The sequence below is a fragment of the Mus pahari genome, chromosome 14, assembly GCF_900095145.1.
Source record: "Mus pahari chromosome 14, PAHARI_EIJ_v1.1, whole genome shotgun sequence".
Lineage (NCBI taxonomy): Eukaryota > Metazoa > Chordata > Mammalia > Rodentia > Muridae > Mus > Mus pahari.
The window spans coordinates 52469257-52496837 of NC_034603.1; the positions used below are offsets into that span (position 1 = coordinate 52469257).

Here is a 27581-nt window from a genome sequence, read left to right on the forward strand (position 1 = left end):
GGCAGGCGGATTTCTGAGTTCAAGGCCAGCCTGGTCTACAAAGTGAGTTCCAGGACAGCCAGGGCTACACAGAGAAACCCTGTCTTGAAAAAAAAGAAAAGAAAAGAAAAGAAAAGTGGCCCTGGATGGAAGTTCTAGTTCACAAGGCAAAAACTAGACTCCAGGGAAGGAGCAGCAGGAGAAAAGTCAGGATTCGCACACACATCTGGGTTCTCCAGAGGACTGAGACTCTTTACAGTATCCCACAGTGGATCTAAGATGTCACTGCAGGTCTTATGGCCTGGTGCAATCCCATGCACAGCCCGGTGAGACGTTTCAGGGACGGGGAGATGTCCCACTCCCGCACTGAGATATCAGCTCAGAGCTCATCCATACTGCTGGGGGCTAGAGGTGCAGGCTGACTAGGTGTAGGGATTGTAGAGATGAGGGCTGACTAGGTGTAGGAGGTTGTGGACTTGGCTGACTCTCAGCAGCAGGCCTCCTAAGTGGCGCTAGGCTAGAGGATTCTTTCTCTGTCCCTCCCCATCCCTCTGTCCCTCCCAAACCCTTTGGACTGAATGAATCCATGGACAAGTGCTGTTTCCCATCTGCAAGCCAAACGGAGTAACAGCCCCCGTGTGAGTACCGGAGAGCCTTAGTAAGGGTGGGGGCCTCATAACCAGCAGCATCACAAACACCACCATCACCATAGGCTCCCGCTCTTGGTCTCAAACCCACCAAGGTGAGGGTGCTTTGGATATGAGTAGGACTCAGGGCTCAGATCAGACACGAGGCAGCCCCTAGCACACTGCCCAGCCCTGCTGGCACCTCATCTCCTGGAGGGGCTGTCTACGCCCTGGTGTGGATGATCTCGGCAGAACCCCTGGGCCTGGGGGGGGGAGTCTGTGGAGCTTTTCCTTAGCCCTCCATTGACCCCCCCCCCCAACCCCCAGAATCAAAGCACCCGCAGCTGGGGACAGCTGGCCTCACCTCCTCTGACTCAGTCTGAACGTGGAAGGCCAAGGCCCACGGGAAACGTGTGGTGCCTTCCAACCTGCTACAGAGATGGGAAGGGAAGACATTAGTGCCCAGTCTCAGGACCCCTCCACTTGCGTGGTTATTTACACACCTAGGGTGTCCTGTGCTGGGGGGGGCGGCTGGGATACAGAATGACTAGACTGGGGTGTAGTTCTCTTGCCAAGCAGACACTAAGTCCCCAGCACTGTGTAAGTCAGGCATGGTGGTGTGAAGTCACAGCACAGTGGAGGCAGGAGGATCAGGAGTGTAAGGCCATGCTCAGCTACATAGTGAGCTTGAGGCTAGGCTAGCCTGAGCTACATTTGCTTGCAGCAAAAAGCCTGACAGACCTGAGTCCAATCCTTGGGACCCACGTAAAAGTGGGGGAGAACTGACCCCACAGCATTCTCTCCTCATATGTGTTCACACCTTTTAACATCATCATCATCATCATCACCACCATCATCATCAGTGACAGACCCAGTAATCCCTGCCTGTAGAGGCTGGCAGAGGACCTAGAACCACTTGCAAGAAGAGCCCAGACCTACTGTTTCCACTTCCTCTTTTTAAGGAAAATTGCCCCGTTTGTGGAAAGTATCTGAGGATGATAATAAACCAGAGTCAACTGCTTTTCAAGCAATCTCCCTTCTGACAGCCACAGACCTCAGTTTAAAAAAAAAACAAAAAAACAAAAAACAGAGAAGCCTGAGGCACAAGGAACCAGCAAAGGAGAAAGCAGGGCTGGCCTTCCCTGTCCCCAGCAGTGAGGGTGTCTTCCCAAGTGGGATTCTGTGGCGGAGAGAGTCAGTGTCCATGAAAGTCCTTCTGGGGCTGCAGTTGAGGGGAGCATTGTTTAGAACAGACTGGTCTCCACTCAGTGATGCCCCCCACGACCCTTGTCCCACACCTTTCCAATCTAGAAAGAAGCTGATGGAACTGGAGGCCCTGGGACTCCGGCCTGGCCTTTCCTCCACCACCCTAGTCCACTAAACAAGCAAGAAGGTAATACCAGGAGCTGTTTTGCCCAGAGCGAAATAATAGCCATTGCTAGTGATGACTAAGCTCACGATTTATAGAGCACCGGGCAGCCCCCTGCAACGTATGGCTTTCTCATTTTACAAAGCAAATGGCAAGCCGTTTCCAGAGGCTTGTCCACATCGGAGAAGGCAGGTGGGAGAGGCTTGTCCACATCGGAGAAGGCAGGTGGGACGTGGACCTGAGGTCCAAGCCACACTCACATTCACTGAGGATTCTGAAGGACAGAACCAGGTTGCATCCTGGGTGGGGGGTGGGCGGGGTTAGGGGTTGATTGAGGAGAACCTTTGGATGAGAGACTGACAGGAAGGGGAAGGAATGGTCCACCCCAGGTCCACAACTGTCTCCTGACCTGACCTCCGGGACCCTTGGGAGTGGGGGACAGCGATAGGGTCCTGGTCAGCGGCCAACCTACTCTGGTGTGAGACCCCCTCAGTGCACATCTGGAGTACAGGCTTTTAAGTGGGGACCACTGCGCTCAGGCTGGGTAGGAGGTGGTCAGAACTTTCTGGAGTGCTCCCCCCCAGCAGGATGAGCCCAAAGACCCCTGGGAAGGTGTTAATGAAACAGGGAAGCTGCGAACAGACCCGGGAGTGATTCCAATCTGACACCTCCACCCCAGCCCCCACCAGTAATGAGCTAGGACCTGCCCTTCTCCCCAGGGAGAGGGTGAGGAGAGAGGGAGGGGTCCTTAGGCATCTTCTGGCTTCCGAAGCCCCATTTCATCATCGTTATTTTTACTGCAGGACAAAGCTCACACTTATTGGGCGCCTACTATTTCCTGTGCACTGTGCTAAGTCTCTTTCCTATATCTGATTATGAATCCTCCCCTCTAACTTATATAGTTTAAGCCTATATCATAAACACTATCTTGCTTACCTAAGGTACAGAAGAAGCAATGTAGCTAAAGCAAAGCCAACAGGGAGGCCTGGAACTGTCTAGAGTCTATGTTCATCAGGCAGTGCATGGCGGTACACGCCTACAATGCAAACACTTGAAAGGCTGGGGCAGGGGTTCAGAGTTCAAGGTCGGTGCTGAAGATACAGCTCAGATGGTACAGTGTTTACCCAAGATGCACTAGGCCCTAGGCCTGAGCTCTCACATCACAGAAACCTATCATCCAAGCACTTCAGAGATGGAGGCAGAAGAAGCCAGGGAGATTTAAGGCCAGCATTGCCTGCAGAGTGAACTTGAGGCTGCGTGAGATCTTGCCTACATAAAATTGTTACATTAAAAGGGATTTGCTCTCTGTGCTTTTGGTACAATGCGCCTGACATGTCCCCACCGAGGACTGCACACAGGGAGAAAGGCTGGGGTGGGAAGTAAAGGCAGCATGCCCACATGTGCCCTTGAAGGTCCAGAGGGAGGGAGAAGAACGAAGGGTGGCAGGATTCCAGCCCCACCATTAAGGCTTCCTGTCTGTTCTCTGCTTCCCAAGTGTGCAGTGAGCATTGAAGTAAGATGCTTCACTGCCTGGGGAAGGAGGGAGAAGGTAAGAGGGGTCTGCAGAAGGGAGGGGGCATGCTGGGAAGACCACCCCCCCCCACCTCCCAGCTGGGGGAAGGAGGGGCTAAGGGGCTGAGTAGAGTCCCTGTTTGTCAACATCATTAATCAGGGGTTAGCAGATGGGAATGCTAATTGCACCTGTGGAAGTGAGAGACCTTAAGGTTGATTACATTTACAAACTGTGGGGATCCCTGGTGCCTGGCCCTGCGGGGGCCATCTAGTTTAGAGCCCCAGGCTTGGGGGAAGGTTTGACCAATGTAGCCTCCTGATTATATATATAAAATATTCCAGTCTGGGAGGCCAGGTGAGAGTAAAGAGGGGGTGTCAAGAGAGTGTGGGATCCATTCAGCTACTGAGAAAATCCCAAATTAGTTCCAGACCCTCCTGAGACCTTCAACATCTTAACCAGGATGGAGAACTGGGGAGGGAGCTGGCCGAAAGGAAGTCGGGTAAATACTCTTTCAACCCAAGTCCTTACCCAACTGCTCTCAGGATCCCAGGGTAAATCATTGTTATTGCAGCTGAGTGGGGCCTTAGAACCTCTAGGGAAACTGAGGCCAGGGTGAAAGAGCAGCACACCCCAGTGCCCTGACCCCTAGGCGTGTCCTCGGGTGCACTAGGGAACAGCAGTGTCCTCCAGAGGTGGGTGTGGCCTTTCATTGTCCACTCTGGCAATACGTTCTACTGCATCCGCATCTTATAGACCATGAAAACCAAGACCTGGATTTAAAAAAAAAAATTATGTATTTCATGTATGTGGGTATACTGTCACTGTCTTCAGACACAGCAAAAGCTGGCATCGGATGCCCATTACAGATGGTTGTGAGCCATCATGTGGTTGCTGGGAATTGAACTCAGGACCTCTGGAAAAGCAGTCAGTGCTCTTAACCTCTGAGCTATCTCTCCAGTCCATCTCTCCAGCCCAACCTGGATTTTTAAAAAGATTTATTTTTATTTGTATATGTATGAACGTTTTACCTATGCGTGTGTCTGCACCATGTGGGTGCCTGGTACCAGAAAAGGGTGTTAGAGCCTCTAAGGCTGGAGTTACAGATGGCTGTGAGCTGCCATTGTACCTGGAAGCGCAGCCAGTGAGCTTAGCTGATGAACTATTTCTCCAGCCCAGTTTGCTGTCTTATACACCCTAGGACCACAAGTGGGTAGGGCTCTCGCACAGCAACTATTCATCGAGAGAAGGCCCTCAGACTTGCCTCCAAGCCAATCTGATGGAGGCATTTTCTCAGCTGTGGTTCCCTCATTTGTATTGACAAAAACAAACAAACAAACAAACAAACAAAAAAAAAACCAGCCAGCACAGTTGTAGACAATCTCTTAAGTACTTTAGTTCACACAGAGGGAGTCCCTTCATGGGCACACAGAACCTGAGTTTGGGGTGCTTTCCCAGCCTTGTTAATATAAACAATCCTAATACCAAGGGGGCAGGACAGCTTAATTTCCTTACAGGCTGCACTGCAGCCCAACACAAGATCATCCTGAGAGCCACTAAGCACATCCAAGGAAAGAGGGAATAACGCCCCCCTTTTTAAACAAACAAACAAACAAACAAACAAACAAAAGCAGGGCATTGCTATAGTCTGATACTGGCTATGCAAAACAGGCTACTCTCAAACTCATTAACACCCTGCTACCCCAGCCTCCTCAGCGTTGGGATTACAGGCATGCACCACCTTGCCGAGCAAGCCAGTGATTCCTGAACTCAGAGGCATGACACCCATGAGGGACCTTTAAAAAAAATACTGACCCATTGTACATGGCACAGAGACACAAAAACACACACACATAAAAAAATTAAAACTGGGGCTGGAGAGATGAGATGGCTCAGTGGTTAAGAACACTGATCCCTCTTCCAGAGGTCCTGAATTCAATTCCCAGCAACCACATGGTGGCTCACAACCATCCGTAATGGGATCTGATGCCCTCTTCTGGTGTGTTTGAATACAGGGACAATATACTTACATAGGGACAAATAAATACATCTTTTTTTTTTTTTAATTAAAACTTTGTTTATTTGTTTGTTTGTTTGAAACAGGTGTAGCCCTGGCTGTCCTGGAACTTGATTTGGAGACTTGGCTGGCCTTGACAGAGGTCTGCCCGCCTCTGCCTCTGAAGTGCCAGGATTAAAAGCAGGTGCCATCATGCCTGGCAAAATTAAAACATTTACAAAAGAAAGGGAAAGGAGGGGCTTAAGCGCTGCTTCAGTGTATAGTATGATTTGCAGAGCACCTGAATTGGTTCCTAGCACCTATGGCCAGCATCTTACAACCACCTGTTGCTGGCTCACCCTCTTCTGGACTCTGAAGGCATAGGCTCGCATCTCCACACAGACACACACATAATAAAAAGTAATCTTGAGGGCTGGTAAGATGGCTCAGTGGGTAAGAGCACCCGACTGCTCTTCCGAAGGTCCGGAGTTCAAATCCCAGCAACCACATGGTGGCTCACAACCATCCGTAACAAGATCTGACTCCCTCTTCTGGAGTATCTGAAGACAGCTACAGTGTACTTATATATAATAAATAAATAAATTGTTTTAAAAAAAAAAAGTAATCTTGAAAGAAAACAAGGAAGAAGAAATATGCATCGGGTCTGGTGGCTTAGGCTGGTAATCCTAGATCTTCAGGAACCTGAGGCAGGGGGATTACACATCCAAAGCCTGCTTGGGATAGAGGATAAATTCAAGACCAGCCAGGGATCCTGTTTCCAAAAACTAAAGAGGGTTGACAATATAGGTGAGTGGTCGTGTTTGCCTAGTAAGAGTGTGGCCCTGGGTTCAATCCCCAGGACCTCCAAAAGAGAAAAAGCGGGGCAGGTCGGGTGGCTCAGTGGGTAAAAGCACTTGTCCTGAGGCCTGGTGACTTGAGTTCAATCCCCTGAACTCACATAGTAGAGGGTAAGTTGTCCTTTGACCTCCACCTGTGTGACGCATGCACATGTTCCCACACATGCACTCACACACGCACACACAGTCTGGAGTGAGAGAAAGAACAACGAAAGGCAAGAATGTCACCAGGCTCCTTCCCCGGAGACATCTATTTTTAAAGGTTTACTTATTTGTGTATATGATGTTTTGCCTGCATGTACATTTGCACACCAGAAGAGGGCATCAGATCCCACTATAGATGGTTGTGAGCCACCACGTGGGTGCTGGGAATTGAACTCAGGACCTCAGGAAGAGCAGCCACTGCTCTAACCACTGAGCCATCTCTCCAGCCCCAGGAGACTATTTAATTGCGCTGGTGTCCCTGGGCATTAACAGCCACTCTCCATGGCTCCAAGGTACAGACAATGTTAAAAACCTCTATATGAGTTAACAAAAATGACAAAACAATACAAAAGAAAAAAAAAATCCCTAGCCTAGGCTCTTGAGTGAGGCAGCACACTGTTGGGCTCTGTGGCAGTTGGGGACACACGGAGAAGGGCGCTGACAAAAGGGTCTGCTGTGTTTCTTAGGAGGAAGGCTTTAAGGCAGTCATGGACCCCATGATGGTTCATCTTTATTGTTTGCCTGGGTTTGGAGTCACCTGGGAGACACACTTGGCTGTGAGGGTTCTCCAGGGAGGACAAAGGGAAGACTCTCCCTGAGAGTGGGGAGCACCGTGCCATGGCTGGAGTCCTGGGCTAAATGAAAAGGGAAAAGGGAGAAAGGGAGCTGAGCACCAGCATCCTTCACCCCACTTCCTGCTGTGATGGGGTGCACTGCCTCACACCCATCCTGCTGTGTCTTCCCTGGTATGATGAGTTGACAGAATTTCCTCAAACTCAAAGCCTTCCCTTAGATGTTGTCAGGTATTTCCCAAACAGCAACAAAACAAGTTACTACTATAGGTCCTTTGTAAACAGATTCAAATTTTGTTGTAAGTGTACATAGCTGTTAGGATCCTACAAATCAATTCCAGGGAGATAACAGAGGAAGGGAGTGTTTGTTTATTTATTGAGCACCTACTACATACATCTTCCGAGGATAGAAAGAAGGCATGGAGGCAACTCATCCCAAATCTTACAACATCCAGAATTCCAATTCAAGGGGTGCTGTCCTCCCATCCCACCCTCGGAGATATCAGAGATACCGGGCCATGTTGTGGAGACAGTTTTGGTTTCATAATGAGAGATGGGGTGCAGACTTCCTGCCATCTGGTGGATACCTCTCACAGTGTTCAGGGTAGGACGGTTCCTACAACAAAGGATTATCCAGCCTAGGGCTCAGATGTAGCTGTTGGCAGAGAGAATGCCCAGCCTGCACAAAGCTCTGGGATCTATCCCCAGCAACATATAAATTGGGCATAGTTGGGGAAGAGGATCTAAAGTTCAAGGTCGTCCTCAGCTAAGTCGCAAGTTTCAGGACACCATAGGTACACAGAACACGGTCTTGTTCCTTTTTTTTTCGAGACAGGGCTTCTCTGTGTAGCCCTGGCTGTCCTGGAACTCATTTTGTAGACCAGGCTGGCCTCGAACTCAGAAATCCGCCTGCCTCTGCCTCCAGAGTGCTGGGATTAAAGGTGTGCGCCACCACGCCCGGCTGGCCTTGTTCCTTTAAAGCTTATTAGGTGTTCCAGAGCGAGACCACCACTTGGCAACATCACTTCTGCTCCACTTGTGGGACTCTAGAGGACAGGGCAAGCCTAGTAGAGTCCCACAAAAGTAATCCTGATTTCACAGCCTCTCAGACTCAAAAAGGCAACAAGGGCCCGGGATCATAGGTTCCCTTCACTGGGCTGGACTTGTCTGGAAGCTGTCGGCTATTCCCCCCCCCCCCCCCCCCATCTCTAAGCCTCACTCCCACCTCCGCAGAGAGGGCTCTCCTTGCAAGGGGCCGGCAAAACTATGGTGCAAAGAGCAAGACTGCCACCTAATGGAGAGACTGGGCATGACAGCTCAGCGGCTAAGGGCTCGCTGGATGTGATCTGGTGTCCTAGCCCCATCACCCCGAGATAGGGACATGCACATGTCCAGTCAGCTTCCCTCTACAAACTCACCCTCACATTCCACACACCCTGCACTGGACTGCCTGGTTCCTCCGCATGCCAAGACAGACCCCTGACTTCTACTGGGATCCAGGACAGATATTGTCTGTCCTAACGCGGCCTGGAAACTAGCAAACTACCATTTCCAACTGGATGTGAAACTTCTGGTCTCTAAAGTCTCCTGACTGTAGCCGGTAAACAGGCTCTTACAAGTAGAGGAGCCCATTACATCCAAGCCCGAGGACGGATGTGTGACTCAGTCCGATCCCTACACATGCGCATCTCAGACAGTCAATGTCAGCCCTCATTTGTCCTGTTTTTCTGACCACAGTGGTAGCAGTCCTGGGTACTGGGCCTGAGTCCTCCAGACATAGCTAAGGGTTCTCAGGAGTCTTGGAGAAGTTGTCCTCTCTCCTGTACAGGGAAACCCTTCTTCTGGCTGCAAATGGAGTGTAGAAGAATTCCTAAAGGCAAGGGGAAGACAGGGTCACAACACAGGCAGGCAGGGCACACTGGTTTTACTCATAAAAGCACAGAGGGAGAAGCTTGTTCAGGGTAAATCAGTCAGAAGACGAGAGGGGAGGGCTGGTGTAGACTCACCTGTGGCCACAGATACATTCAAGGACTCAAGACCCGGAGGCAGGTGGCGTCTGGGCAGAATAGTAAGGAACAGCTGGCACAAGGCAAAAACCTCCTGGGACAGACCAGAGCCCTCACTGCCTGCAGAACACGAGATGGTATTAGTGAGCCCCAGCCAGATGTCCACATGCAAATGACGTGCACATGCAGATGACATCAGCAAATATAAAAGCAAGTATAGCCTACCTACCCAGCACCAGGAGAGTAGGCCGGTCCCAGATGAACTCTAAGCAGCTAGTGATGGGGACCTTGGAGGACTGAGAGATCTCAGGACCTGGGCAGCCCACCGTGCCCACCACGAGCCACCCTTGCTGGGCCTTGGCCTAGAAGAGGGAAGAAAACGCTATGTGCTGATGCATCAAATCTCTTTTTTTTTTTTTTTTAAAGATTTATTTATGTATTATATGTAAGTACACTGTAGCTGTCTTCAGACACTCCAGAAGAGGGCATCAGGTCTCATTACAGATGGTTGTAAGTCACCATGTGGTTGGTGGGATTTGAACTCAGGACCTCTGGAAGAGTAGTCAGTGCTCTTAACCACTGAGCCCTGGTGCACTGAATCTTTATCAGAGCTATGGTCAAGGACGAGCCCAGCCTTGCACACGCACAGTCACTGAGAGATGTCTTCAACTTAGGAAGTCAGCCAGGACCTCTACCTGGCCTGGATCTACTCTGGCACTGAGGATGGGGTCAAGGACACACAGACTAAAATCCCAGCTATGCGGCACAGTGATGGCAGAAGTCCCCTTTAAAGCGATGGCAAAAGGACAGGTCTGAAGATAACAGTGGGAGAAGGTTCCAGACAGGAAGATCTGCAAGTATGGAGGCACGAAGGCCCCACCTACCTGTCATACCTAAGGTCTGTTAAGTTGGCCAGTGGCAGGACAATGGTCACATAGGGTTAGGTCTCAAGGGTCACTGGAAACATAGGGCTTTTATACTGATTTAAAAATAAGCTTTGAACCATTGTCTTGGTTTTTAAGATATGAGCTCATGAGATGGGGAGATAGCTCAGTGGTTTAGAGCACTAACTGCTCTTCCAGAGGTTCTGAGTTCAATTCCAAGCAACCACACAATGGCTCACAACCATCTGTAATGGGATCCGATGCACACTTCTGGGGTGTCTGAAGAGAGTGAATATATATATAAAATATGTCAGGCTGGCCCTGAACCCATGGTGATCTTCCTGTCTTAAGTCTCTCAATCAAGTACTGGGATTACAAGTACGAACCACAGACCTAGTGCTTTATGAGCCAAGTGACACAGTGTGACTCAGGCCTCACCAGAATCATTATGCCTGCCATGCTGAGGCCTAAGTCCCAGTCCAGGGAGCTGGGGACTCAGACAAGGGTAGCAGAGGAAACAGTGAGAAGTGGGGATGGTGTGACAGTAACTCCAAGGACAAGGATCTGGGGACATAGCTGTGGGATCCAGAAGTCAGAGATAATGTCTGGGCTGAACAACTGAGCTGGGCAGGTCCTAGAAAAACAGACGACCATGGCCAGCCCTGGAAACGGCGAGTCTGAAATGCCCACTGTGGGAGCAGAGGACTGGAGTAATCTAGAACTGGGATGTGGAAAGTCAGGAGTTTAAATATGACAGTGATGGGGGAGGTGGTGGTGGTGGTGGCACACAACTTTAATCCTGGCACTTGGAAGGCAGGCAGATCCCTGTGAGTTCAAGGCCAGACTGATCTACAGAGTGAGCTCTAGGACAGTCAAGAAAGAATACACAAAGAAACCCCCATCTCTAATAGATAGATAGATAGATAGATAGATAGATAGATAGATAGATAGATAGATAGATATGTGAGCTTAAGCCACAAAAGGGCTCAGTGCATAAAGGCACTGGCTACCAAATCTGAGCCCACATGGCAAGAAAGAACCAACTCCAGAGAGCTGTTCTCTGACCTCTACGTGCACACTGTAGCACACATCCTCCCCCCCCCATATATATATATATAAACTTGAGAAGCTGAAACAGGAGGATCATGAATCATGAATCTGAGGTTGGCTACATAGCCAATCCTTTTCTCAAAAAGCTAATACAAGGGAATAAATGAAGCTATGAAACTATGAAACTAGATTAGGAAAAAAAAAAAAATTAAGCCAATTTACACAAAAGAGATCCAAGGCCTGAGACTTGGAACATGACAGTGTTTGGAGGTCATGGGACCAAAGAGAATTCACTGGAGACGCCTACAGGAGAGTGCAGAGGCAAAGAAAGGGAAGGCCAGGGGGAGTGGACGAGGCTGTGACTCATAGGTAACATGTCTATCTAGTGTAAGAAGCTGAGTTTGATTGCTAGCACTAAAAAACAAAACAAAACAAAACAACAAAAAAAGCCATTAAAAACAAACAAACAAACAAACAAAACAAATAAAAAACGAAACAAAACCGGAATGACTCCTCCATCTGTGCTAGATGCTGTAGGACTGTCAAGTACCCGGGAACTAAGCGTGGACCTTTGAAGCAACATGAAGGATACTGTGACTGTCCGGGGCTGTGATGGGGTACGAGGGTAAGGTTCTGATTAACATGAGGTCAGATGAACACAGAACCCTCTAGGCATGCTGCAGTGGGGCTGGTATCCCTGGAGCAGGCTTTGGTAGGCAGTGGGTGGGGTACAGGGCTGGCTGCCGCCTCCAGCTCTTCCCCAGTAACCCGTGGAAACAATTCTGTGGCCCAATGCTGGCAGGGAGTGTCGGGTGTGAGGAGAGAACTCCACTTCCCACCAGTCTTGGCCAGTTCCTCAGAATGGGGGACTGCCTGTGAGATGAAGCCAGACATGCTTCTAGACATGTGCTGGTCAATATGAAAATCATGAGCATACCCGACCACTTCCTCAAGATTTTAACTTTTTATTTTTATTTTTTAAATGAATGAGGGTTAAACTGCATGTAAATGTATGCACATGTGATCGATGCCTAGGGAGGCCAGAAGAGGGCACCAGATCCCTTGGAACTGGAGTTATAGATGGCAGTGAGCCACCACGTGGGTGCTGGGAATCCAGCCTGGGTCCTCTGGGAGAGCAGTCAGTGCTCTTAACTGTTAAGTTATGCCATCTCTCCAGCCCTACTACACATGACTATTAAGGATTGAAGTATGGCTATTCCAAATTGAGATGTATTATGTTTAAGCATTGGGATTTAAGGTGGGCATGATGGCACACACCTATAAGGAGATTGACACAGGAGGATTTCTGAGGGATCTGAGGTCAGCCACACAATAACCTGTCTCAATTTTTTTCATTAATATTTAAAATGTATGTTTTAATGATAATACTTGTGGTATATTGAATACAATTATGTTTCTTTTTAGTTTTCTAGATTTATTGTTGTCTTATTTTGTTTTGTTAAGACTGGGTCTCCTGTAGCCCAAACTGGACTTTAAAAGCTGGAATTATAGATATGTGTCATCATGCCTGCATGGTTACTGGAAAATCTGAAATTAGACATGTGGCTTGAATATAAGTTTATTAGGCGGCTTTCTTCCGCCTCTTTTCAAGGTTATTTTCTCTCTGAGGGATGGGGGTGGGGACAGGGGAAGGATAGAGGTCAGAGGGACTGCCAAATGCGAGGCAATGCTGCCCCCTAGGGTCTAGCCAGGAAACACACAGCTAAAGAACACTAAAGCTCGCCCCCTGCAAAGCCTCGTTTATATCGCTTTCAAGTTGAGCTTCTATTCCAGGTTCCCACGACTCCAGTCCACCAGCTCCCTAGAGTACTGCTGAAGTCCCATGGGTGTCAGACATTGACTTGACGACACAGGTGGCCATGGCGTGTAGTGAAGTAAATGAAATCGCTAACTTCAGACGAAGTTCTATTTAAAAAGCCCTGGGACCTTTCCCGGTGGGACTTAGAAGGTCGTAGGAATCAATGCCATCACGTCCCTTCTCTCCCTCCACCCCCAATCCACTGCGCTGGAGGTAGCTTTAACATCCCGAACTAGATTTATCGCCTCCGCCTCTTCTTCCCCTCTCGCCCCATTTTACCTGCAAAAAACCGGGCAGGTCAGGAGTGGAGAACACGTCCATCACCTCCATAGCCCCAGCGCTGGCCTTGCTGACTACTGGAGTAAGCGGACAGCTGCAAAGGATACCCACGATCCGAGTTAAAACCAGAAAATCTCAAGCCCCGCGCCCTACACATCCCCGGGCTCCCCACTCGGTGCTTAGGAACTTGGCTCCGCCTCCAGATCGGGCGCAAACGGAATTAAGGGACATCCGTGCCTGTTTCTCTGGCTGGTGATGACTCTGTCTACTCCGAGGTAGTGAGCGGAGCGCATCACAGCACCAAGATTGCGGGGATCCTGGAGCCCCTCAAGGACGAGCCACAGCTGCTGAGGGTCGTCGCCTGAGCTCGTGTTTGCCGCCTCATCGCAAGGCCGGGGTCGCAGCGGGCTCACCTCCATGCACACGCCCTGGTGCACCTGGTAGCCGCACAAGGCATCCAGTTTCTGACGCCTGGGTCTCAAGACAGGGATGCCCCGAGCCTCGGCCACCCGGAGCAGCTCGGCCCGCTCCCCCTGCAGCCCAGCCTTACCGGCCTGGAGCAGGAGCCGGGCCACGCGCCGGCGGGCGGCCCGCAAGGCCAGGAGGCATGGGAACAAGCCAAACAGACGTTCCAGCCGCTGGGCCGGCGCCAGGTCATCCAGAAGCAAGCGACTCAGCTCCTCCCCGCCAGGCCGTTGCCCGCGCCGAGCCACCGAGGAGAAATGGCGGGCAATCAGGCGACTGAAGCACCCGACTGTCCAGAGTCGCCGCATTGCTCCAGCAGCGCCCGGGACTCCACTGACAGACAGCTGGGGAGGACCCGTTGGCCTCCCACACTTCGTCCCCGCACAAGGACTGCCCACAACCTGACCCTCGAGCCGAGACAGTCACCTCCCAGACTCCCACGTGGGTCCCCAGCTTCCGGGTTCTGGAAGCCCAGCCCCCTGTCCGATGACGCACACGTGCGCTGGGCGGCAACCACGTCTCCGCAGCACCTCCTCCAGGAGTGGCTCGCACTGCTTGCTTCCACTGACGCAGAGGCTGTGCTGGTGCTGAGCTAACCTTGGACTGCTCCCGGTGAAATAAAGTTAGGAGGCTGGGATAGCCGCGTTCACCTGCTCATCCGCAAAGAGTACCTTATGACAATGGTTTGGCCATCTGTTCAATCCTCAGTCTTGGAGCCATCCTACATCCTGGCACAACGTCACAGTTGGGACTTTCTCCGGTCAGACCCTCAGCACCAGCCAGCAGAACCCTGAGAATATTTCCCATCTCCCGAAAGCTCCAACAAGCCTATTATATTTCTGCTGACAAGCATCCGATGCCCTTGGCCCATGGTAATTCTGGGACTCCCTTGCTCATTGCCCAGACTCTATCTTTTAAAACCTTTTTCCTTTTCCTAATGATTTCTTTTATGTATGTATGTATGTATGCATGTATGGTTTTTTTTTTTTTTTTTTTTGAGACAGCGTTTCTTTGTATAGCCCTGACTGTCCTGGAACTCACTTTGTAGACCAGGCTAGCCTCGAACTCAGAAATCCGTCTGCCTCTGCCTCCCGAGTGCTGGGATTAAAGGCGTGCGCCACCACGCCCGGCTTCCTTTTTATTTTTATTTTTATGTGCATTGGTGTTTTGCCTGCATGTATGTCAATGAAGGTGTTGGATCCCCTAGAACTGAAGTTACAGACTGGGAATTGTACCAGGGTCCTCTGGAAGAGCAGCCAGTGCTCTTAACCTTTGTGCCATTTCTCCAGCCCACCCCCACCCCCTTTTTAAATTAATGTCTCACTAAGCAACCCTTGTGGATGGCCTGAAACTCGTTGTGTAGCCCAAGCTGGCCTCAAATTCACGGAGGTCCCCCTGCTTCTTTTTCTCAGATGTTGGAATTAAAAGTGTGCGCCAGTATACCTGGCTCCAACTTATTTTTTCAAAATTCTTTCACATGCGGGGGCATATTATCTGTCCGCGTGGCTGCACATCACAAGTGTGCCTGGTGGTCCAGGGGAAGAGAGGAGGATGTAGGACTCCCTGGGACTGGAATCAACGTGGGTCCTCTAGAGCAGCAATGGATGAGCTCACTCACTTAGGTATTTTGGGGACATTTGTATCCTTGGCTCCTTTGGCTGGCCTGGAACTAACCACCTCCTGTCCCCACTCCAGAAGTGATGTTCCGAATCTACCCACCTTCCCAGCTACCTGGGAGGAATTCTGAGACACCAACCACACTGATCACCAGGAAGGGGGAAAAAAACCTGAAAGATACTTCTGAAGGCAGAGTAGGTTGCAGTATCTCTCTTTAATTGTTGCAGTGAAATGTAGTAGGAGACAGACCCTGATACTCTGTAGCCGTGGTCAGAGTGCAGTGAGGACCCAAGGGTAAGGGACAAAACTTGGCTGGAGATCTGGGGGATGGGGAGCAGGAGGGCTGGGAAGGGGAACCTGGAACCCTGGACAACCACACAGGTAAAAGATGAGGTCTCTGCTGCTTCAACCCTAAGGGGGAAGGGGGAGGGTGCAAGAGGATAGAGCAATGCCCCTTCTAGGTACATCCCTTTCCAAGGTCAAAAGGAAGAGGCACAGGAGAGCAAAGGTTAAGGAGCCCTAAGAGGGGGACTCAGAAGAAGTTAGATAAAACAGTCAAGATTCTGTCTTCTCTCCCCAGCCCATTTTTCCACATATGTAATGGGAATAGTCTGACGAATTGTCTATCCCTTGGTGGGGTGGACATAGAAAGTAAAGCTGCAGAGTCCAGAAATCAACACCTAAAATCCAGAGGCAGGAGGTGAGCCACGAAGGGTGGGGAAGGTAGGAGCCCCCACAGAACACTAGGTCACCTGCTCTGTGGGCCTCATCTGGATGTCACCAACCTGTGGAGAGCAGAGGGTTTGAGGCCGCCACCTGCTTAGAGACTCCCTGCTACCTGCTTCTGGGCAGGGTTAGGCTCTTGCTAGTGGGTGGAGGCTAAGGCCACACTCACCTGAACATGTGGGGGTGTGCTGAGAACGTAGATGACAGCCTCAGCTACGTCCTCTGGTCTGAGACACTGGAAGCAGGGGTGGGAGGTGTTGAAACAAGATTAGACCTGACCCTGACCCACGTCCCTTCCTGCCTCTGAGGGACTCTAACATCCGAATCCCTACCCTGGCTCTCCAGGGGTGACAAGCACGGCAGAAGGTACAATATGAGGGGACTTAAGGACCTAGTGGCTTTCCTAGGCCCAGAAGGAGACCCACCTTTATGTGTTCATAGGTGGCAGCTGCTTCCCTGGGGTCCTTGTCATAGAGTTTGAAGGCGAACTGTGTCTCCACCAAGCCTGGAGAGATACACTGGGCCAACAGAGAGGTCCTGCTCAGCTTGGGCTTTATAGGCCTTGAGGAGGCTGAGGGGCAAGGATGGAGGCCACGGGGCTCCTGCTTCACAGTGACATCTGCCTCATGTCCTCAACTATCCTCCTCCTTCCAAAGTCACCACTGAGAGTTCAGACTGGCAACTCTCACAAGACCCTATACTATGCATGGAGCATATGTTCCTATATATGTTTCATTAATGCTTTATAAAAAGTGTTCCTTAAAGCATTATTCCATATCACAGACATGAAGACTGAGGCTTAGGGAGGTTCAGTGATTTACCCAAAGTCATGTGGTTTTCTAGGGAAGAGCCAAGAGTGCTGGTATCCAGTCACTGTGTGTGATTTCCCACAGTCCCTCTCCTACTCAAAGCGTTAAGTCTGGCCTTTGGGCTTTGAGGTGACAGTCCCTGTAAGGAGCAACAGTGCCCAGGACTTTTTCACTGTTGAGCCCAGAGGCTCTCAGCAGGTCTTCCTGGGCACGTGCAGGCGGGAGGGCTGGGCCCACACCATTCCCACCAGGGCTAGACCACAGCCTCACCGTGGCCCGGATATGGGTCTGGGCCTCCAGAAGTTCCTGCCGTAGTCCCTCTGTCAGTGCGGTGACGGCATACTTAGTCGCACTGTAGAAATGGATCACAGACTGGGGTGGGACTCGGTGGCCACACATGCTGGGTGGAAGAAGGGAAGGGGAGAGAGGAGAGAGTAAAGTTCCACAGACACGGGCAGTGCTCCTATTATCCTGGTCTGCCCCGTCACCCAGAGGCTGACAGGGAAACCTTGTTGGAGGGAACTCCGATGGCTACCCCTACAGTCCACTGAATACATCTAGTCTCCGTTGTCTGCACAGCCCCTGACACCTGCTTTGCCTGGAAGCTGTCCTTCTGCTGATTACACACCTACTCCTGCAGTCAGCCAGCCTCACAGCGTTGTCTGTGTGCTTACTGATATGTGTCCACTGGGAGATCTTTGGGGCTGGTGCGGGCCATGCCCCCCATCAGACAGTGAGCACTCTTATGGTAGAGCCTGTGTTGTCTCTTTGTACCACAAGGCAGATTGATCCCAGGGCCTAAGGAAGAGGCACAGTAGCACTCAGTCCCAGGAGAGTTCTCAGGCATTGGCTATGGATGGCAGGGGCTGAGCTGCCCACTCTACAAACAACCAGAAGTGGGCATTCCCCTTCCTCAGAATCATGCCGTTTGGATACTAAATCCCTATTTCACTGCCGAAGAAACTGCTGTCTAGAGGTTGAATGAGCTGCGACAGATAGATCCCTATCTGAAGGGTGTCCCAAGACCTAGCCTCAGCCGCCTGGCCTCACCTGTTGATGTTAATGATGTGACCGTCGTCTACGTTTCGCTCCTTCATGGACTGATAAGCTTCCCGAGTACAGATGCTGAGGGCCAGCACATTTACCTGTGGGCCAGGGAAGGCAAGAGAGTGTCGCCAGCATGGGCCCGAGGAGGAGGTGTTAGAGCTGTGGGGCACGGGGTGGGGGCATCTTCTCTGTGGATGACCCACGCATCACAGCTGCCTCCTCCAGTTGACAGCAGAGACATGAGGAATCAGCCTCCCACCCAAGCCCAGGACACTGCCAGCCATCTCTGCCACGGTCAGACCTGTCTCCCTCAGGAAACCAGTCACTCTGCTCAGGGACAGTGTCCAGACCTAAACAGGAATGCCCTAAATCTTTTTCTTCATACAAAGAACCCAGGCCCTCTCGCCCTGCCCTTCTCAGCCACCCTGTTCTGACGTAATCCCCGCCCATCATGTATGGAGGAAGCTTACATGCCTGCCTTTAACCTATACCCTGGCAACAGGCCCAGGTGTGTGTGGGGGTCTTCAGAAGGTGGGGCCACTTGCCACTCCCAGCAGACTTCACCTCAGGTCCCCACCATTCACAGAGCAGAGGTCTAAGGAGCTATCGGCTATGAAGCGCCTGTTTTCGGTCTGCTCCACCCATCGGCCTTGCCAGAGAGGCCAGCAGAGATAAAGTTTTCATCAACTTCTCCTGCCTCTCCTCTCTCCCGAGGAGAGGGACAGCTGGCAGATTAGCTGGTTCACTTTATCAGGTGTCACCCAGGCATCAGGACAGAACACCCCAGTAAAAGCCTGCCTCAGTAACACTTGGGAATTAGGGTGTAGAAAGGACCCGGCCCTGTTTCTGGTCCTCTTAACAGGGTAGAAATATGGAGAATATGGAAGACAGAAGAATTCCTAGGGGCATGAAGGGAGTCTCCTAGGTCTACGGTCTACTAAGATGGGGCTAATGGACTCAGGAGATATTCAAAACAAAGGGGCCTTGGACACTTAGGAGTCCCTCATTTTACAGGTGGGCGAGCTGAAGGTCAGGGTTAGATATATGCCTCTACACAGGAGGATCATCACTCTGATCTCCCAAAGACAAGGCTTCGTTTTTCTTGTTCAATGTTCCACTTCTAAGTACCTATTAATACTGACTTTCTGATAGCAAATGTAGAGAGGGTTACGGTATTGCTTTCAGCCTCTTAAACACTTTCACACCCTAAAGCCCTGGTTCTCAGCCTTCCTGACACTGAGACCCTTTAAATCAGTTCCTCATGGTGTGCAGAGCGCCAACCATTATCTTCGTTGCTACTTCATAACTGTAATCTGGCTACTGTTATGAATCATAATGTAAATGTCTGTATTTTCTGGAGGTCTTAGATGAGCCCTGTGGAAGAGTCATTTGATGCCCTTTTAAAGGGCATAAACCCATAGGTTGAGAACCACTGCCCTAATGCCACCTTATAATACAGCCTGGAAGTTGGAACCGCATGTCGTCCAGACTGGGTTTGTCCTGCACATGCTCTTACTACATTTACTTACTTACTTAGTGTGTGTGTGTGTGTGTGTGTGTGTGTGTGTGTGTGTTACACTGCTGATGTGGAGGTCAAAGGACAGCTTGTAGAAACTGACTCTCTTTTCCCACCATATGGTTCCTGGGTCTTAATGGTAAGCACCTTTACCCACTGAGCCATCTCACTATCCCCTGGCCTGGACATGCTCTGATATCAAAGATCTGCCCATACTGCAGTGAAACAACTAACCTGGATTTGTGCAGGGGCCACCCCTTTATAAGGCCATGTGTTCTCCCACACTCTGTAGTCCATACCTGGAGACAGCAGAGTTTGTGATATTGATGATCTCTAGGTGTCAAACTTAATTAGGAATCTACGTAATGTAAACCAATTAAGTCTGACAGGACTGAAGCTCAGAGGCTGTCATGAATTTGCCTGAGCCGCACAGTTACTGCGGGGCTGGGTGCAAACATAACTTCTCTCATCCCTGTTCCCTTTTGTCCTCTAAGACCATGTTCCCAGGTATCCAGCATGGGCAGGGACATTAAAAAAACTATAGTTCTCTCCCTTGCAATCTTTCTTCCAACCCAATCAGTCTAAAGTTGAAGAACCATCAGGAACTGGAAAGATGTTATCCACTTACTACCCTTGTGAGACAAGTCATAAGTGGGAAATCAAAAACTGCCCTGGTGGGAAACTGTCCCCAGGGTTCCTCTGTCTTGCAGGCCCCTAGCTTCTCCTCTCCTCTTACTACCCAGCCTCTGGCCCCACTTCTGGAACCCTTACATTGAACATGTCCTTCCATCCGCTGGTGCTGCCCGAGAGCAGGGTGTCGGGCCGGGCCATGCCGGCATTGTTGATGCAGATATCCACGCCACTGTGCTGGGATCGGACAGCTGAGAACATGGAGAGGATGTCCTCCTCATTTGACAGGTCACATCTGTAGGGGATCAAAGTCCCGGGGTAGCCTGCACTCTTACATTCAGCAGCCAGCTCCTATGAAACCCAACAGGAGTCTAACTGGGGTGTGCTGCTCACTCCCAAACCTCCTCACCCAGGGTCAGCCTTCCCTCCCAGGGTACTACCCAGGGAGCGCTCTAGTGGCCGCCACCTTTTGGCCATAAGAGAGAGGCAGGCTCTGCCCATCCCCAAAGCTTGGTCTGTTTGGTCAAAGTCTAAGGGGTTGAGGACACTCCCTGAGTGAAGGAGAATAATCAGGCCGATCAAGAAGGAGTCTCACATATACATGAAAGTCTTCAGTGCTAGGAAAGGGCGAGGCAGGGGTCCTGAGATGCGAGGGAGATTTCTCTTGGCACCTTCTAATACCTGAAAGTAAATCTATATATACCTCTGGCCCCATGTCATTCCTCCACCACTGACTGCCAAGAGACGCTGAGCTGGTTACCCCAGGGCTCAAATTCTCTTCTCTTTAACATCAGCCAGTCCCTCCCAGACGGGCTCAGCTCTGAACTGCCACCTTCTCTTCCCAGAAGGCAGGCAGAACTTAAAGGTGAGTCCTATACACAGCTCTCCATGGAGTGCTCCTGTTTCTCCCTACAAGAGGTCAGGATGTCAATAGAGACCCTCTAATCTCTACTGCCCCAACCCCACACCTACTCTTAGACACTCCCCGTGTGTATCCTCAGGACAAAGCAGAGCCACTGCGCATAGAGGGAACTGACATTTAGAAGTTGGAAGCAAGTAGGCTGTGAGAGGCCAATGAGTGAGTGAGCCTTGTGAAGGTGACTGTGTGATTGCAGCAGGGTGCGGGGAGAAGCTGCCCTAGGGGAAGGCCAGTTTGGCCAATTGCCCTGGCCTAGAGCTCTCCTCCTCCCCAGTGAAGCTAGAAATAAAAGGCACAATCAGGTGACCAAATAAATTCTTTCCTGCTATTTTTCTTTTTCTTTCTTTCTTTCTTTCTTTCTTTCTTTCTTTCTTTCTTTCTTTCTTTTTTTTTTTTTTATTTTGAGATGGAGTCTCTCTATGTAATCCTGACTGTCCTGGAACTTGATAGGTAGACCAGGGTGGCCTTGAACTCACAGAAGTTTGCCTACCTCTGTCTCCCCAGTGCTATGTTAGGTTCTTTACTGCTGTAACTCTCTGTGAGTTAAGAAATAGTATGCCCCAGGTGGTTAAGAGCACTGATTGCTCTTCTAGAGGTCCTGAGTTCAATTCCCAGCAACCACATGGTGGCTCACAACCATCTGTCATGGGATCTGTACACTCTTCCGTGTGTGTAAGAAGTCAGCAACAGTGTACTCGTATAACTAATAATAAATAAATAATATTTTTTTTAAAAAATGGTGTCCCTCTGGGACTCAGAAGCCCCCTTCCACCTGACTTTATTGTCCATCTCTACCTCATGGAAAAGGATTTCTCCCAGTAGAATACCAGAACCCAAACTTAGTTTTAATATCAGCAAATTCATCAATGAATAAAAATAGATAGTAAGCAAGAAACCCAGGAAAGGAATTCATCCCCCCTCCAGACTAAAAATCTTCAACAACAAAGCTATGTGTTTATGTGTATATATGCCTATTTGTATGTGTATGTCTCTGTGTCTATATGTGTTTGTATCTGTGTATATATGTGTGTCTGTCTGTATGTATGTGTCTATGTGTGTGTGTGTATGTCTATGTGTATGTGTATGTGTATATGTCTGTATGTCTGTGTGTCTATATGTGTGTGTCTTTCTGTGTATGTGTATCCGTGTGTGTTTGTGTGTATGTGTGTGTATGTCTGTATGTGTGTCTATGTGTGTATATGTCTATGTGTATGTATATATGTCTGTCTATGTGTATGTCTGTGTGTCTCTGTGTGTATGTCTCTCTGTGTGTGTATGTGTATATCTGTGTGTTTCTGTGTGTATATGTGTGTGTGTGTATGTCTGTATGTGTATGTGTCTATGTGTATGTCTGTGTGTCTGTATGTGTAAATGTCTGTGTGTGTGTGTCTATGTGTGTGTGTGTGTGTGTGTGTGTGTGTGTGTGTGTGTAGAACATTACCCATATCTCTGGCATTGTCTCTCCTTGCTTCACTTCTGCCATCTCCATCTGATCTCCAAAATGACCTTAAATCAGGGCTGTCCCCACACAGCAAAGAGGTTCTCTCTTAATGACATGCAGCCACCCTAGTGTTGAATGATCTGCTTGGAGATTCCCTTGGGATTCAGGGATTCCCTTTGCTAGCTAGTTTAGGGTAGAGAAGTGGAAGAGAAGGCAAGACTGGCTTCAGAATTAGAGAGTCAAAACTAAAACCAAAAACCTAGGGAATCCAGTTGTCCAATACTGGCCTTAATCCTCTCAGCTCCAAAGTTGGGGCTGGGCTTTTTGCTTCTTTCTCCAGGTAAGGGAAAGGGGGAAGTGAGGCCATGGTGGAGCCAGGTGACCTTGGGATTATCTGAGAGGCTATAAAGTGTACCTTTGGTCAGTAGCTGGGGAGGGGACAGTCCTTCTTCCTGCAACACCTTCTCCCTTTGCCTCCACCCAAGGCCTCCTTACCCTCTTCTGTCAGAGGACTTTGAGCCACGGTGAAGATAGAGCCCTGCAGGTAAGGACTAACCCACACACCTGATGGTGGTCCTGCCAGGGCAAATAATGGGAACTTCTCTTGTCTTCTCCCAAATGGTCATCTCCTCCCTGTCTTTTCTGATCTGATGCTGCTCATCACTCCAGGAACCCCCAAAATAGTGTTAAGAAAAAAACTAAGTAGGTCTTGATTCATAACACTTGGTCTTTCAAGACTTACACGTTTAATGCCCTATCTCACCTACTCAGTCCCACCTAGGAAAATGAATCAGGAGAGAGAGAGAGAGAGAGAGAGAGAGAGAGAGAGAGAGAGAGAGAGAGAGAGAGAGAAATCTAAAAGTAAATATTCCAGTCACCCTTTAGGCTCACGGTATGTGAATTGAGTTCAGATACGAATTAAAAGGAGAGCTAGCTTCCACTCTAACCCCACCCTCAGTCGTGGGTCAAACACTCTAGACCTCTAGCTTCTTGTTCATTGGTTGGCCAGCACTTTACTCGGTGTGGCTTGGGTGAGGTTTGGGGACAAGATGAAACTAACCTAGCCACTTAAGACTAGCCAGTTTTTTGTTTTTTTGTTTTTTGTTTTCCTTCTCTCTGGCTGCCTAGCTAGCCCTTGACCTCTGGCTTCCTCTTTCACCTGCCAGTATGGGGGGCACAAGATGTCAGGGGTAAGGGAACAGAATACCAGGAGTTAGGATTTGGTACACTGCGGCACGAGCTATCTTTATAAAAATAGGACTTAGAGAGGACTTAGGTCCTCTCACTACTAAACATCTCTCACTCCTGCCCTCAAGGCAGTTGCAAATGGCCCTAGGGTAGTAGTCTCGAAAGAGCAGGGTCTCTGACTCCGGCCACAGCAACTCTCTCTCCCTTCACTCAGAGCCCTACCCCGTGGAAACGACGTCCTCCCCACCCCACCCCCGAGCGTCCCCGCTGCCCAGCGGAGCCTTACTTCGATGTTGCCAACGGTGCGGGCACAACCCACAACCTTCAGTCCCTGCTGGACTAATGCCCGGGCCACGGCCGCACCGATGCCCCCCGAGGCTCCCGTCACCAGTGCCAGCCGGTCCCGCCACCGCTCCATGCCAGCTCTAGTCATGGTCCCGAGCCGTCTGCCCACCTCGTTCGGCGAACCAGGCACTGGGAGCGCGGAGCTTAGTCTAGGGTTACTGAAGATCGGTGGCTCCCTGGTCACTGCAGTGGGGGACGCTAGCAATTTGGAGCTGCGCCTAGACCCACCCCCTGTCGGGCCGGCCTCTGGCCGGGGCTCCGCCCTCGGGACCTCGGCATTGGGCCACATGGCGTCCGAGTGGCCACCTTTTCCGGACACGCCCACGCCCGCGCACGAGCCCGTCCCTCCCGCGACAGGCGGAAACCGCACAGCCTTGAGGGTAGGGGCCGACCGCGGAAGTGGGGCCTGACAGCCGGTGGAGCTGCTTTTACCGTGAGCGCTTCCCATGTGGTGGAGAGCCTCCAGCTGCGAGGAAGACGACGCGCGCTCGCACTCAAGGCCTCCTTTGCTCAATCAGCCCTACTTCCAGAGGCCGGAGGACAGGATGGGGGACCTAAAGGTTACTCCAGTGCCCTCCCAAACCACTGGTGACTGACAGTAAGGATTCAGTCCAAAAAGCTTAAGTGTCTCTGCCATCAAGATCAGTTGAAGGGCTATTATTCACTGTACCTGATCCTTTGGCCTCACTAGCCAAGTAAATGGTTAAAATTCCCAAGTATTATACTCTACACCTAAATGGCACCATGGTCTTCAACCATCCTTGACAACAACCACTCCCAGTCTTACATGGGCGCAAATGTTACACCATGTATATCAATAGTTACCCGCAAGAGCTGACAATTTCAACATCACGTGGCAGGCATATCTTTAAACAACATGCATAATATACCCTTATAAGATTTTTGTTGTTTTTCTTTCGTGCAGGAGATTCAACAGAGAGCTCTACCACAAGGCATGGTGGCACAAGCCTGTAAGGGGACATAAGAGACAGGTCAAGAGTTCAAGGCCATCCTTTACTACAGAGTGAATTCCAGGCCAACTGGAACATGAGACCTTTTCTCAAACACAGTAACTATACTGGAACATAAGTGTGATGGAGGTTAAAGAGATGGCTCAGCAGTTAAGAGCACACTAGCTTCTCTTCCAGAGGTCCCGAATTCAATTCCCAGCAACCACATGGTGGTGGCTCACAACCATCAGAAGAGGTCCGATGCCTTCTTCTGGTGTGTCTGAAGACACCAACAGTGTACTCATTCATAAATCAATCTTAAAAAAAAAAAAAAAAAAGTGTGATGGTGTGACCAGTAGCCTAGTCCTAGGACAGGAATGTGCCCAACCGTTTTCATTTTATTGTGTTGTCAGTTTTTGTTCACAGCAGGCAGGACTCGCTTTATTCTGTGGCCACTCGGGACTTAAAATGCCTGATAGTGCTAGGTGGTGGTGGTGGTGGTGGTACATGCCTTTGATCCAGCACTCAGCAGGCAGATCTCTTGAGTTTGACGCCAGCCTGGTGTACAGTGAGTTCCAGGACAACCCAGGCTACAGAGAAACCCTGTCTCAAAAAACAAAAACAAAAACAAAAAAAACCAAAAAACCAAACAAAATAAAAACCCAACAAACTGTCTGATGTCTACCTTCTTCAGATAGCCATCCTTTATGATTGTTGGACATGGATAAGTAGCTCAAAGACCAGGCACGTGCCTACCACAGTCATACAACCCATGCTGAGGCAGTCTTAGGAGGCTGAGGCAGGATTGTAAACTTGAGTTTAGTGTGAACTAGTGAGACCCTGAGTTTAAAAGAAAAAAAAATTCACTTAGGGTCAGAGATGGCTCAAGAGGCTAAAAACACTGCCTGTCTTTCCAGAGGACCCTGATTCAATCACCAGCACTCACCTAGCAGCTTACGAAGGGCTGTAGCTCCAGCTCTAGGTGATCTAACACCCTCACACAAACACACAGGCAATCGAGAATACCAATGCATTTTTAAAATAGGAATAAATTATTTTCACTCACTAAGCACCCATCTGGCTATCCTTCATATGGTCTCAAGGGCAATAATGAAAATTATTGCTTTTGCGGATCTTATGTAGCCAGAAGTGTAGTTCAGCTGGCAGAGTAAATGCCTAATAAAAAAAAAAAAGAAAAAAAAAAAAGCCTAGCTGAGAGTATCTTTCCAAAGTTGTTTTGATGTTGCTCAGTGATATGCAATCCATTTTAAAGACAATTCCAAAGGTTGATTAAAGAAATGCCATCAACCCTATGGTGTGGTGGCTCACACCTATAAACACATCATACATTCATGAGGCTGAAGAGGATCATCTTCAGTTGAAGACCACTCTGAGCTGCAATGAGGCCTCACCAACAAAGGATGCCAATGGTGAAAACGGAACCTAAGCATCACTGCTACATGTTTGGAATCTAATGGAATAGGAAGGCCCTACGATTCACTCTGGCCAGTCCCACTGCCCAGACATCATGTCCTACTACTTTGTCTGGGGGGCCAAGTATTGTCACAGAGGCACAAAGCCCTAACTATGCATTTGCAGTGCTTTCAACCTAGTCTGTGTGTTGTGTGACAAGTGAATTTTTATATGCAAGTGTCCAGGTATGTGTATGTACAGGGCGGAGTAAATTGGTGTGGTTCCTTAGTAACTGTCCATCTTTCTTTTATGACATATGACATAAGGCACACATATTTAATGCCAGAACTTGAAAAACAGGCAGGCAGATCTCCATGAGCTCAAGACTTGCCTAATCTAAATGGCAAGTTCCAAAAACAACAAAAACCAAAAATACATTTATACATTTATTGGTGGCAGACATGCATGCCACATGCAGCCAGAAGGGACAACTTGCAGGGGGATCAGTTCTCTCCATGTGCATCCCAGGAACCAGACTTGGGTTTTGAGGACTGGTGGCAAATGCCTTCTCCCCATTGCACCACTTTACTGACCCCATCTTGTTTGAGACAGGGTCTCTTTGGCCTGGAGCACCAGTCCAGTAGGTCAGCAAGCCAGTTCATCTCAGGATGTTTCTGATGCCCAGCACTGGGGTTTTTCTTTTTTATCTGATTTTGTTTTTATTCTTTGACAGATTCATACAGTGTATGTATTCAGTCCTTTTCCTTTTTAACACCCATTACCCAGTCTTATCCCTCATGCAACTCGGGTTCTTACAAGCATCTGTCATCTCTCCATCACTGATCTGACCTATCAAATGGCAACAAAATACTACTCCCAGGAATCTCTTTCCTTCAGGACTCAAGACAGCGTGTGACAAGCGGTGATTGTAAAGCCATACCGAGTTTATGTTGAAAAACAAAGTACAATGTAGTCAGCTCTCAGAATCCTTTCCTCCCAGCCTTAAAGGCTGGTTACCAATATTCTGTTTTCATTCTTTTATGTCAATATGAATCTCTTTTAATTTAAGGTGTTTCCGTTGCCTCTTTGGGAACTTCAAGTCTCATGAGGAAGGAAGAGGCTAGCCAGTGTTTAAATGTATTTATTCTTTAAGAATAAGACTAGAAACTGCTTTTCTCAAGTCTCATCAAAGGAAGAACTCAGTCTTGGGCAGTCTGAATCTCTACCCTCATTTGCTCTTCATGCTCTTTCCATCAACAATGGTCAAATACTTTAATCCCAGCACTTGGGAGGCAGAGGCAGGTGGATTTCTGAGTTCGAGGCCAGCCTGGTCTACAGAGTGAGTTCCAGGACAGCCAGGGCTA

At 49.5% G+C, this 27581-nt stretch overlaps 2 protein-coding genes and 1 long non-coding RNA gene across 3 annotated transcripts; 1 reads left to right on the forward strand and 2 right to left on the reverse strand.

Moving 5' to 3' along the window:
- Nucleotides 1–8355: 8355 nt before the first annotated feature.
- Nucleotides 8356–14078, reverse strand: Mrm1 (mitochondrial rRNA methyltransferase 1). The gene is made up of 5 exons (XM_021213599.2): nucleotides 13389–14078; nucleotides 13152–13245; nucleotides 9349–9481; nucleotides 9120–9239; nucleotides 8356–8983 (listed from the first exon to the last, which is right to left on the reverse strand). The coding sequence occupies exons 1-5, from the start codon at nucleotides 13922–13924 to the stop codon at nucleotides 8904–8906; spliced, it is 963 nt and encodes a 320-aa protein (XP_021069258.1). The 5' UTR covers nucleotides 13925–14078; the 3' UTR covers nucleotides 8356–8903.
- Nucleotides 14079–15432: 1354 nt separating this feature from the next.
- Nucleotides 15433–24046, reverse strand: Dhrs11 (dehydrogenase/reductase 11). The gene is made up of 7 exons (XM_021213491.2): nucleotides 23796–24046; nucleotides 20103–20312; nucleotides 17819–17913; nucleotides 17039–17168; nucleotides 16385–16477; nucleotides 16129–16194; nucleotides 15433–16018 (listed from the first exon to the last, which is right to left on the reverse strand). The coding sequence occupies exons 1-7, from the start codon at nucleotides 23940–23942 to the stop codon at nucleotides 15977–15979; spliced, it is 783 nt and encodes a 260-aa protein (XP_021069150.1). The 5' UTR covers nucleotides 23943–24046; the 3' UTR covers nucleotides 15433–15976.
- A 176-nt stretch (nucleotides 24047–24222) lies between these two features.
- LOC110331076 lies at nucleotides 24223–25870 on the forward strand. Its single transcript, XR_002380991.1, has 3 exons — nucleotides 24223–24452; nucleotides 24780–24923; nucleotides 25499–25870. It is a non-coding gene; the product is annotated as an uncharacterized LOC110331076 (long non-coding RNA).
- Nucleotides 25871–27581: the final 1711 nt, after the last annotated feature.

What these genes read in the sequence shown, in the direction of transcription:
- Mrm1 (XM_021213599.2), bottom strand. Translation starts at nt 13,924, where the DNA reads ATGCGGCGACTCTGGACAGTCGGGTGCTTCAGTCGCCTGATTGCCCGC. An exon ending in ATCACCAGCCAGAGAAACAG is followed by an intron (nt 13,246 to 13,388) that starts GCACGGATGTCC and finishes TATCCTTTGCAG; the next exon opens with CTGTCCGCTTACTCCAGTAG. An exon ending in GCCTACTCTCCTGGTGCTGG is followed by an intron (nt 9,240 to 9,348) that starts GTAGGTAGGCTA and finishes CGTGTTCTGCAG; the next exon opens with GCAGTGAGGGCTCTGGTCTG.
- Dhrs11 (XM_021213491.2), bottom strand. Translation starts at nt 23,942, where the DNA reads ATGACTAGAGCTGGCATGGAGCGGTGGCGGGACCGGCTGGCACTGGTG. An exon ending in GATGGAAGGACATGTTCAAT is followed by an intron (nt 17,914 to 20,102) that starts GTAAGGGTTCCA and finishes CCTGGCCCACAG; the next exon opens with GTAAATGTGCTGGCCCTCAG. An exon ending in CCACCTATGAACACATAAAG is followed by an intron (nt 16,195 to 16,384) that starts GTGGGTCTCCTT and finishes CCCTGCTTCCAG; the next exon opens with TGTCTCAGACCAGAGGACGT.